The 12,831-nt window shown below is 43.0% G+C and overlaps 2 protein-coding genes across 5 annotated transcripts in view; one reads left to right on the forward strand and one right to left on the reverse strand.

The window, feature by feature from the left end:
• SHROOM2 (shroom family member 2) overlaps positions 1-12,205 on the reverse strand; it is a gene marked incomplete at its 5' end in the record, with an annotated part of 117,903 nt that extends 105,698 nt beyond the window's left edge. For 2 of the 4 annotated variants that reach the window (XM_083855350.1, XM_083855349.1), the window contains one exon: positions 12,008-12,205. In XM_083855350.1, coding sequence (XP_083711476.1) covers positions 12,008-12,205 — 198 coding nt within the window. The remainder of the gene's footprint in view (positions 1-12,007) is intronic. The other 2 variants (XM_083855351.1, XM_083855353.1) reach the window with 1 other exon arrangement.
• The window catches only part of GPR143 (G protein-coupled receptor 143), a 110,272-nt gene that overhangs the window by 72,084 nt on the left and 25,357 nt on the right, over positions 1-12,831 (forward strand). Inside the window, exon 2 of the mRNA XM_083855354.1 lies at positions 10,304-10,331. The gene's annotated coding sequence lies outside the window, so the exon portion shown is untranslated. The remainder of the gene's footprint in view (positions 1-10,303; positions 10,332-12,831) is intronic.

Here is a 12,831-nt window from a genome sequence, read left to right on the forward strand (position 1 = left end):
GGTGGAGCCCACACTGGCCGGATACCTTTGGGCTGAAATGTGGGGTGATGGTACCAATTGACACAATACAGACAGTAGCCCCCAATTACTGCTATAGTAATGTGCAGACAAACTCAATTTTTTATTTTGTCTGCAGTTAGAAGAAAACATGCACATGCTCCCCTCATTCTCCTGAAACTTGTATGCTGTGCTATCACCTTAGACATCCATCTTCATCACTGACAGCATCTTTCTATTACAGAGCTGTAAGTGGGTCAATCTTCAGAAACTGAAGGAAATTCAAGCGGTCAGCAAGGATGCATTTTGGCTACAAAAGTATATTTCCTTATGAAGTTTTATCACCAACAAATGTTTCAAATGGCTGGTTGACCTACTATATAAGTAATCCACACGCTGGAGATTTTTTTGCCTCGCACTCAGGTGCTGACTCACCTCACTTCATTCATCTCTTCTACTTTTCTGAAGCACCAAAAGCATCTGTGCATTTGGGTAGGTACTGAGTTTAATTTTGTAAACTGAGATCTAACTGTACACACTACGTACAATGAACACTGTACATAAACCAATACTTTGTGTTTGTGTCCACTGTGAAGAAAAATGTACAGAATCACACAGCTTTAGCCTTTTGACACAACACTGTGTGCCCCAAGAGTTTTTCTGGGCCTTACCAGAAAGACTATAAAGTCTGTCACTGGAATAATTCAGCCTTTCTGCATCAGGTCTGTTTCATGAGAAACAAGAGTTCTGTGAAATAGTGTTAGTTCTACTCATCACCAGAGGCAAAGGAGACAATTCCAGAGGTACACAAGCAACTTACGGCAAAAGAGGTAATTAATTTACTAGATCTCCCAATTTGCAATGCAGTAAATTTCCAGTTCTTTGCTTCTGATAGGGTTCTGTGTTGAAGCTCTGCCAACTCAGACCCTTTACTGGCTTCAAGGGAGCAAACAACCACCAAAGAGCCACATGGATCCTCACTTGCATGTTCTAATCACCAACATCTTTGACATAACAGGTCACAGCTACAATATTTGTTACAATGACGATTTCCTGAATCAGACGGAAGAAATTCAGTTGAGCAACAAAAGACTTGTCTCACACCCCTCCCTAACAAGAGACTAGAGTAATCACAGAAACTCCTCAGGTCTCCAAGGTGTCAGAAAAGGCACAGACCTACTCCCTGCTCATGATAGCAATCTTCCCCAGCAGTCAGGAAAAACACGGAGTTCCCAGAAGGTTAAAAGTGTAGGAAAAAACTTATTTTACTAATATATCACTGATGTTTCCATTTTATAAGCAGGGCAGCAAATTGTTCGGTGTTACCGTTTACAAAACAAGAGAAAGGGAAAATAATAATAAGTACAGAAGTTCTTACACATTCTAAGAATACATAGTTTAAAAGGGGAAAAATTACCTTGTAACTTAAAAGTGTGTTCTACAATTTCTTTGAAATTTAGGAGAAGCTTTATGACATGAGAGTTGCATTTCAGAGAATCCAGTATTTATATATCTTCCAGTCTCAGAACAAGACACTGTTTTTTAATTTTACAGGAGTCTTTCTATTTAGAAATAAAGGCACTTGAACAAAATAGTCATGTGAGAAAAAGATTACAAACTGTTCATAAAAGTATAAAGTTTTTTTAAGTATACAGTATCTTAAGTCTTGAATTAACTATTCAGAACATTAATTATGTTTAACAGACACATGAAGCTTCAAGCTTTCCCTGTTATCCTAAAATTCTTTCCATACATAAACACCTAATAAAACACTGCTTTATGTCAACTCAGTATGTTTGCATCTTTCTTGTACTTGAATGAATGGCTGCGAAATGGATGTTTTGCTATTCTATTTAATAAAAAGAGAGACAACTACAAGTGTTTCTGCTGAAAATCTAATGTTCTCTTTTCTTCCGGGTCAACAAAATACATATTTGTAGAGAAAAGAAAAAAAATTGCAATACTGTAATTATTGCATTATCCAGAATGCAAATACTCATCAGGACTTGTATAATTCACTACATCAGATATCAGCCAGCTAAGCACCCAAACCCATTTTTGCATGTAATTTGTTTAAGAAAATCAACACACTGATGACTAACTGACACTGTGTAGGAAGCACTTCACTTCCTTTGTCATTAAATCATGTTTCTATGATACTATCCTCAAATACTAGAGTATTTTACTGAAATACACAGCTTCCAAATAAAGTATTGCTATCCCCAAAAAGTATTCACTGACTCAAATCAGAAGCTTATTTCCTAGAGAATGCTGACTAGTTTGTATGTATTTGGGAAACTGGGAGACACTGCTTTATTTCATAATTTATGTTGGAAACTTTCAAAGCAACTGCATAGCAAAGTATGTTTTATCTCAGAGAGAAAAAAATCCAAAGTAATCTGTTTGTATAGCTTTGTAAAGGTTTTTTGAGAAGAAGCACATTTTACTGAAAAGTACTGAATCTGCAATTTTGAGTGCAGCAGTAGGTACCTGAGCATCACTTATAAACGAATTTACTGTACTTTCATGTTCCCTATTGACAGATCCCTCCCCCCTTCAGCTATCCAGACTTGACTGAAAGTCCATTACAGAGAGAATTTACTAGAAGGACTGATGAGGATGAGTTTTGTTACTCTAAAATTAGAAAGTTTGGCCATTTTAAAAGGCTCTGGGTATTTTTTCAAGTAAGTTTCACTAATACATGGATCTTTTTCCATTAAAAAAAAAAAAAGCCTCAAACAATCAAAGCGTAACTTAGAATGAAGTTCATGTATTTCCATTATAAAAAAAGAAAAAGCTTAGTTTAAGTAGGTTATGCTACAGTTTCCACATAACCAAACTGAATTCACCTTCACACATCAGCAAAAGCATTCTTAGACTGTCTGCCAAACTGCTCAGAGATAACTCTCAGAGATGCTTCTCTGCTATTACCAGAACATTAAACACCCTGCTGTTGTAGATGACACAAATGCACAGTAAAAGTCCAGAGTATTTTCTGTACCGTGAGTACAGAAACAATCTAGAACTTAGAAACATGATGGACAGAACAGCAAAGAGCCTGGAGCAAAGCAAAGATCCAATAAAGCCACCTACAGCCACAATAACAAGAACACCCTCAATCACCACCCATTTTCCTTCTGAAAGGTTATTCATCTAGAGAAATGACTGCAAGAATGGATGAGCCAGCACTGTTACTAGCTATCCAAAGGGATGCAGCCCCTCAAGCACTGAAGGAGATTTCACTACTGTGTTACCCATTTTTAGCTTTCAGACACTGAGATTTGTCCCACCCTTTTTTGTAAAAAAGAGTGGGACAAATCTCAGTGTCGCACTGAGTGAGACAAGGTGGGTGTCCCACCTTGGAAAACAGGCCAATCTACATCTTTTTTAAAAAATCCTCATTACTAAGTACAGTTCTTCAGAAAATCTGTATCTAAGAAACGTGACAATGTATTTCCTAGCTTATGTATCAGTTAAGAGACAATTCTAAGTAAGAGGAATTTAAACATTTCAAAGAATTCAACAATTTAGAAATGGACAGATTTAAATGGGGAGAAAGCAGGGCTGGTGGAAGAGGGCAAGTCTTCCTTTCTATACGGGGTGAGGTAGGAGAAGTACAGGGACAGGATGTGAGTTGTTCCCCTCAGTGCCAGTGCTACTGAGCTTTTGACTAAACAGCTCAAAGCTTTCAGTAGATTTTGGCATTTCATCAGGGTTTGGAGGAACTTTGAAATAACCACCTCTTTCCTATCATCAGACACTCGAGTCCATCTGTTTCTACTCTAAGAGTCAACCCAAGAATTGTGTACCTGACAAAAGCTATTTGGTTACTCAAAGCTGCAATTTGCTGCATTTCCCAAAAGTTGGCTCTTTCTGCCTGGGGGAGTCCAGCACACCACAATGACCTTCAGATCCCCATGAAAGGGCACTAAAAAAAAAAAACCCAAAAATGGTTATGTGGTAGATGCCATTCTCTTATCTGCAATAAGAGATCTCTTCTTAACAAAAATACCCTGAATTAATCAGAAACTGAACATTAACACTGTATTAATTCATGGAGAGGAGAAGGAAGTTCTCTCCTAAGTTCATAAATGTTGTTGTCCTTGGTGGGTTACAACTCTCCCCAATCAGTTTGATAAATCAAACTGAAACACTATGCTCAGAAACAATCAGAAAAATAATTTTTTAAAAAACATTTTAGGTATAGATGCACACACTACAAATACAAAGATAATCTTGTTCAGTAATATTTCACCTTACTACAGGTACCCATGGAAGATCTAGGTATGTGTTGAGGAACCAGGAGTCTCCTCAGCTTCTCACACAGTTGACAGCAAGTGGCAGTCACCTCCAGAAAGCAATTCAGAGCACTTAAGTCCTGTCTAATTTAAATACTACAAAACATTTTTCAAAACTATCTCCTTCTATTAAACATTCATCTTAAACCCGGGTGAACAGAGGTGGAAGTCTGCTGCTGGCAAAACATATACAGAGGGTATGAACGCATTCAGTCCACCAAGCTGATTTTTAAAAACTGATTCCAGTTAAAAACTTGAAGACTATTCCTCTGTCACTGAATGAAAGCATTTAAACACAAAATATTCTGCTTCCTGTTCCATAAACCTTACATTCTGTCTTGCTTGTATATCATATCTGTGAAGTTAGAAGTAGTACAAAAATTACAACTCCCAATAATTCCCCCCAGAATAGTGATAATATCCTTGGAGAGAGTATGAGGGGATAAGGAAAGCACAGCATAACTCCTGCATAACCTTTAAGAAACTGAAAATATGATGCTATGTGGAATTAGAAAGCTTCCAAGATTGTTTCTTATCTTAAAGATAAGCAAACACACACACCCCAAATAAAAAACAAGCCCAAACCCAAAAGTCCCAAATTATGTGAAGTTTTATAGAGAGGTATCAATACCAAATAGGTTCAAAATAGACAGCTAAAAGCAAGTCCTCATAGATTAAATGAAGTCTCAGTATTAACTGCATTAATTTTTACTTTACCTGTGAAAATCTTCATGCACTGTATCTCTTAAGTGCACAGCAAGTAAAAAAAATCTCCTTAATACCTTGAACCTGTCTCAAACCTCTATGACAAACTGACCCACAGAACTAGATCCATACACATATTAGGTATTCTACGTATAGATTACAAATGCACAGGAAGACTAAATACAAATAGCTTTTCTTGAGAAGAAAGAAGCTCACATGTAATAAAATACTGGCTTTGTTACTACAAAACAGTTGTTTCCTCTAATCTATTCACAGACACATTTCAATTCCCATTTACCTTATTCTTTCCAAATTCCCATACTTTAAATACTCATTAAGCAGGAGAACATACAATGAATCAAGGTCTGCAGATAAAAATAAGTACAGTTTATTGAGTAACTGAGCAAAGCATATGTAGCATATGCATAAACACCACACTTACCCACACTGGTTTTCCTCTTAAAAAAAGAAACAAACAAAACCATAAACATGATGGATATCTAGATAATAAACTGCATTACTGGCAAACCTCTGACAACAATAAGCAATAACTAGAGGTGTCTTGCAGATCTCTTATTTCCACGCTAATGTCTATGACAGCATCCAAAATTCACACTGAAAAGAATGAATGAACATATGTATGAACTAACAACCAGAGAAGTCTAAATTGTCCTTTAAACAAACCAAGCATTCAAATTGTCTTACTTCTGCAGTGACTATTCCCACAAAGCACACCAATTCCTCTGGCAGACTCCACAGAATGAATGATATTGTTTGTGTTTTCCTTCAAACAAAAAATCATTATAAATTTGACAGGTTTTGCCCAAGGAGAGGAAAGAGGGAAATACAGAGGAAATAAAAACCAACAATTTGGAAACAATCGGTATATCCAAAAGTCAGAAGTTCATTTGTTGTAAGGAAGTTTCTTAGTTCTGATTTTAAATAGAGCACTCTGAGTCCTCTGGAAGATTTTTCTCCTGAAAAGTGAAATGCACAAAGGAAGACTGTAATTTCAGTACTGCATGCACACACCATTAAAGCTCACTCTCACACTGTTGACTGCTAACCACCTAACTCAACTGACTTGAGACTTCTGAAGTCAGAAGCCTTTAAACCATCCTTTCATTTCAACTCCTTACAGTTTTAAGATCACATGTGACAATATCTAAGATAACTTTTAAATACAACTTTCAAAACTGGTGCCATTTCAACTAAGTTAAAGTCCTTGGAAAAGCAAAACACCACAAAAACAGACACACACACACACACACAAAAACCCCACCCCTAACCTGTAAATCCAACCTCCCAAGCTTCAGACTTCCACAGTCAGATCATTTACACCACATATGAGGGTTGTGGGCTCCATTCTGTCAGTAAATTAACTGTCATAATATCATAATAAAGAGGTCATTCACCAGCCACTAAAGCACTAAAATTGAGAGCATTCCCTTCATCAATTAGCTTACCAAATTAAAAGCAGTAAGATCTTCCTGCATCAAAGCAAGCCAACTCCTCTCTTCCAATAATAGAAACCTGGGATCTAACAACCAGACACCAAGGAAAACACCACTCAGAACAGTTTCTATAGCATTGAAAAAAGCCCAATTTTTAACATATTTGGAGGAGGGAGGGTGGAATATAAATAGCTCCATGATACTACTTCAAGCCCAAGACATTCATTTTAATCTATACACATTTCTTCGTATTTCTCAACCATCAAACTAAACAACACAAAAAGGTCCAACTCAGACCATAAGCCCCTCTTGCAAGATAAGAAGCTGAATAAAGGTTTCAAAAGAAACATAGTACATGATATGATACATTCTTTCAAAATTGTTCACTAATATACTTGTTAAAATTCTGACCCATATAGGTCAGAAATTCTATCTGGGTTTGATGACCAAGAGAGAATGAATAGAAAACAATACTGAACGAATAATCCTCCATGTATTATCTTTCTAGAACTGAAGGAAGTGAATTAAATTTGTTGGGATATGGAGACCAAGATTAGAATTCTTTCTTGGCCACAGTACAATGCCTCCTAAGAACTTTTAAATCAGCCATTTACACAAATAGCTGCATTTAAGTTGAAGCAGTCAGGAAATTCACAGGATTACTGCTAAATGCTGGTTTTCTGGACATCAAACTTTACAGCCAGGTTTAAGAATTGTTAATGTCTACAAACAATGCAGCTCACCTCAAACACCTAACATGAGGGAACAAACTGGTATTTGTGTTTGATTATGTCTTTTTTTAAAATTCATTTGTATACAGCATCAATAAAGCTTTTTTTCCCCACTCTAAATATTGTTGCAGTATGGCAATGCTAGTAATTGCTTTTAGTTACACGTTTAAGGCCAAAGAATAAAGAATTACCTAACTAAAACAGTAATAACTTACTACTGAAACAACAAATTAATACGAATCACATGGAGAAGTCTGGCAGCCAATTAATAGAGAAGCATTTCTTTATACAACTTTATTTGTAACTTGATTGTTAGGTTAAACAAATTACAATTCACACCTAACCACAGACAGGAGCACATTAGGAAAGTGCAATGGAATAAAGAAAATAAAAGTTCTGAGTCTGCCTGATACTCCTCCTTTTTTTAAAAAAGCACCTCCAGCTGGGGCATGAATTCAGCACTGATTCAGGAGACAAGAACTCTATCTACTAAATCAACAACAAAACTTCTTGCAACAGTCCAGGTTTCACTTGGAAATCCTGCTGAAATACCAGCCAAGCCCAGCCTTGATTAGACTGCAATGAGATCATAGCTTGAGGAGGTATAGCTGTAGGCCCTTGTAAAGCTGATACTAAAGAGAAATTCATTTAAATGATACATCAATCTTTCTTGAAATGCATGAACTAGAATGTTCTCTTATTTATTAATGTAATATGGATAAAGCTGACTGCAGAACAACTTCAGAGTTCCTAAGGATATTGTTAGTACAGGAAGTGAAATGACTTTCTATCCACCACCCACAATCAATAGCATGACACTGCAAGTTGGGTATCTCAGATAAGAGCACTTTTAAAGTAAAAGTAATCAAGATAATGCAGCTATGGGAGATTTTCACGAAATTCACACTTGAGCACTCTGACTTTTCATTTTCATTATTTCCAATAAGATCTCCCTCTTTGGATGTTGTTTTTTTAAAAAAGAGGAAAATACAAACTGATGCTTGTGAGACTTCTAATTATCGTCCTCAAAGTTCTCATTTCACCTTTTGTTGAAATATGCACGTTGCCATAAAAAGCAAGTCCTTTCTTTCAAGATGTCAAATTAGGCAAGAACAAGCTGCCTTTGGGCAATTTTTTTTGAATGTTATCACACACACATGCAGAGATCAGAAAATATGTAAAGCATTTTTTTAAGGGACATTAAACATAATGGTGTGCAACACAGTGACAATGCTAAAAGCATTTTTTCTTAAATACTAGCAACACCATTTGCACTTGGGTGGGGCAAGTTTGAGACGACCAGCTATGTTTAAAGATCGAGCAAGCTGTATCATGCACCATTTTTCTCTGTACCTATTGCAGCAATAACAAAAAGGGCAAAGGAAAAAAAAAATTAAAAAGGCTTGTGCCTGGCAGGTGAACTTGATACTCTGCCTATCTGTTTCTATTTCTGGACTATTTCTCCAAGTCTTGTTTCAGGTATAGAAAGAAATGCTACTGTGAAATGGGGAAACCTGCCCAGCCCGAAAGTGCTGGGCACCGGCAGTGACTGTGCACTGACCTCTCCCGGGGCAAAGCACTTCCCTCACAGCATCAATCATGGAATGGTTTGGGTTGGAAGAGACCTTTAAAGGTCATCCAGTGCCACCCCACTGCAATGAGCAGGAACAAAACTCCAGCAGCTGAGCACACATTTACACCCTTGGTAAGGCTGGACACATTTTCTCCTCCTTGGCATGCCTTCCCTTCTCTAATTATTGGCAATTTAGTGATCAAAAGACACTCTTGTTTTAATTGACTTAAGTTCCAGCTAAAAAACTCCCAAATAGCATTTGCAGCCAGTATTTGCCCTAGACTCACCCTATGATACCTGTAATAAAAAATTTCCCTTCCTATCAGCAAGTGAACCAGAGAGATGGGGAAGTGTATAACGCAGAAAGTGCTGAAAAGTGAACACCATGTAGTCATGAATTTTTCAATTACAGTATTTTTTGGTGCTACTTCTCTGGCAGTTGTGCCATATATGCTAAAGAGAGCAGGAAATATTTATAAACACAGACTTCCCTGCATTTACATAAAGGTGCAACTTTCTTCAAAGGCTGATCCTGCTTTTGAGACTGCAAAAGCAGAGACAGGCAGAATTTTAGAAATCCCCCTTAAGCAGCTGCTATCTGAGACTCCATTCACACCTTGTCACATTCCTCTCAGAGCTGGCAGTTGTCATCATCCACCCTCAATTCCCCAGAGATGCTCTGAGCTAGAGTGAGACAGAGCTTCATAGCAGCTAATGCTTAAGCACAGTTTGAATCCACAAAACCAGGAGTTTTTCCACAGGTGTCCTGAAGGATATAGTCCACTTGGCTTTCTTGGGTCTCCCACTGACCAGCCACCAGCCTAGCTGAGAAGGAAGGACACATGACACAGAGAGAAGCACTGGTGAAATGGCATCTTCTCATCCATGGCAGCCCAATGATCCCAATGAACGCAGGAACAGCGTAACTCAAGTTCAGAGCTCTTTCACCTGAGAGGAGACAAACCTTACATCTCCTGCAAGGAAGGACTGTTTAAACCACACTGTATTAAATTATTCTTCCCACCACTAGAAGAAGTAAAAACCAAAACACCATGATGGGTGGGCCAAATCAGGATGGAACACTTTACAACTAAAGAATTGTAGTCCTGGGCACACAAGTTTCAGTCCCTGGTTTCAAAAGTAGTTCTATACCACTGTATCCAACAACGGCAAATATAAATATACTCCAAAATTTGAATCCAAGGATCCAGGTTCTCTCTTATTCTTAGGTCTGTATGGATGGACCCAGACTGCTCTTCCACACAGCAGCACAGCTGTTTAGTTCCACTCCATTATTCCCCTGCAACAGACCCAGTTTAAAAGGTTCCCAGGCACAGACACTTCTCTCCACATACCACAGCCACATCCTCATGCCACAAATACTTATGCCTGTTACTTAATACCTAGGTAACATTATGAATAAATATCACTGATCAGTCTTTAGATGTAGCACTTATTAGCCATTACCAGAAAGGTGGAATTATTTGAATTGGCACTTAATAGCGATTAAAGTAGCTCTTTTCTCCTTTCCTCAAATGCTCCCAGGTTTGCTGTTCTCTAATTCAGGACACTGGTAAGCGGCCAACAGTCTTGCAGTCATTTTTCAGCCTATACATCTGACACTGACTGCTGTTCCTTGAAAAACAGGACTAGGGAAGTGATCTACAAACAGATGGTTTAAAAAGTCCTCACTTGGAAAGTTTGTAACACAGTTGTTTCAAGAGTGGGAGAAGGGAACCAACTAGAAAACTCGCAACAAAACCAGATAAAAACAAGATTGGTATAATTTCTGCTGTGGATAAAACAGGACTTGTTGACCTCTGACGCTCTGGCACTTTTAAAATGGGAACAAGCAGAATCCGGAGAACTTGTAGACAAAAGCATATATATAACTTTCTGACAAATCTTGAGCAAAATGTGCTTTGCTAATGTGATTTTTTTTTTTTCACTACAACATATGGCTCTATTTTAATGTGCTTTCACTGTGCAGCATGAAAGCTGTCTTAACTACAAAACCCAACAATTACTGAGAATGGGGGCTCTTAAGTCAAAACACATCCAGATGAAAAAAAAAAATTCTACAAAACGTGAAGCCTTTCTTTGATTCGTGTTCAGTACACTGCATTTAACGCTCTTAGCGTACAAGGACAAAAAACAATCCCAAAGCCTAAGAAAACAACAACAACAACAACAACAACAACCAAAAAAAAAAAAGCGAGAGGAAAAAAAGAAGGCAACCAGAAAGTGCAGATATACCCAAGCACGTCCCCCTCCCCCGTCTTCAGTGCATGAATTTGATCACTATCCACAAGATCTTTTTGTTTAAAGAAAAAGGGACAAACAAAAGTCCCTATCCTAATTATTTAGAATTTGCAAGTGCACCGACAGCGGAGAAAACTCAGCCTCGGAGCCGCGAGTTCCAGTCCCCAAGTCCTCCTGCGCCAGGAGCCCGGAGGGGAAAGCGGGAGGGAGGGAACAGCCCCGCAGAGGTTTCGGGTCCCCAGCCAGTTACCGGCGCCCGCAACGACGGCACCGGCTTGTCCTGGGGCGGACGAGCGGCCAGGAGCGGCGGGGAGCGCCCACAACCTGTTGCCCCCAGAGCTGCCGGGACGAGCCCTGCACCCCCCGGTACCGCTCCCCCCGGTACCGCTCCCCCGGGTACCGCACCCCCCGGTACCGCACCCCCCGGGTACCGCACCTCCCGGTACCGCACCCCCCGGGTACCGCCGCTCCCCCGGGTACCGCTCCCCCCGGTACCGCCGCTCCCCCGGGTACCGCTCCCCCCGGGTACCGCTCCCCCCGGGTACCGCCGCTCCCCCCGGGTACCGCTCCCCCCGGTACCGCACCCCCAGTACCGCTCCCCCCGGTACCGCTCCCCCCGGGTACCGCCGCTCCCCCGGGTACCGCTCCCCCGGGTACCGCCGCTCCCCCGGGTACCGCTCCCCCCGGGTACCGCTCCCCCCGGGTACCGCTCCCCCCGGGTACCGCTCCCCCCGGGTACCGCCGCTCCCCCCGGTACCGCCGCTCCCCCGGGTACCGCTCCCCCCGGGTACCGCCGCTCCCCCGGGTACCGCACCCCCCGGTACCGCTCCCCCCGGTACCGCTCCCCCGGGCCCTGAGCCGCCCCGGGCCGGCGGCACCTGCGCTGGGCGCGCTGCCCCGGGTACCTGCGCCCCGGGCTGTCACCGCCGCGGGCACGGCAAAATGGAGCCGGCCGGACCCACCTCCCCCCGCCCCGGCGCCGCTCACCTTGGTGATGATGAGCGGCTCCCCGTGCTCCCGTCCGCCCTTGAGGGTGAAGCCCCAGGGAGCGCCGCCGGTCAGCTGCACCTCCACCAGCCTGTAGCCCTCCGCTGCGCGCTGCTCCACCATCACCATCACGGGCCCCGGCTCCACCGGCCCGGCGCCGAGCCGCTCCCGCCCGCCGCGCAGCCCCACGTCCTCCATGGAGCGCCCGCCGCCGCCGGGGCCGGCTCGCCTCTGCCGGCCCGGAGCCTCCACCTACCCGCCCCGCAGCGCCGGCCGGCCCGGCCCCATCGGCGGCGGGAGAGGGCTGGGCTGGGCTGCTCTGCTCGGCTCTGCTCCGCCCGCCCCCTCCTCCCCCCAGCCCGCGGTATTGTCTCACGCCGAGGCCGGACCCGGCGCCGGGGGGGGCGGCACCAACTTGTGGCAACTTGGCGGCGGGGCAAACGCGGCCGAGAGCGCGGGGTGCGGGGCGGAGCGCAGCGGGGAGAGGCGCCCCCGCCTCGCCTTCGCCTCGGAGCGAGGACCAAACCCGCGTTTCACCCTCCCAGAGCGCGGCAGCCCCGCAGCGCGACCCCCGGCCGGGGAGGAGGAGGAGGGAGAGGGAAGCAGCCCCGGGCCGGCCGCCAGACAAAGGCAGGGCAAGACCGTCCTGAGCCCCAGCCGGCCCCGGGCCGAGGCCGTGCCCCCGCCACCCCGCCCCGCGCACTCAGGGGCTGCCGCGCCTCCTCCCCGCCCCCGCTCCCAAACAAAAGCGGCGAGCAGGTGGAGGGTGGGGTGAAAGTGCAGCCGCCGGCCGTGGCCGCCCCCGGGCAGGACGCCCCGCCCTC

Source organism: Zosterops lateralis (assembly GCF_965231275.1).
Source record: "Zosterops lateralis genome assembly, chromosome: 2".
Lineage (NCBI taxonomy): Eukaryota > Metazoa > Chordata > Aves > Passeriformes > Zosteropidae > Zosterops > Zosterops lateralis.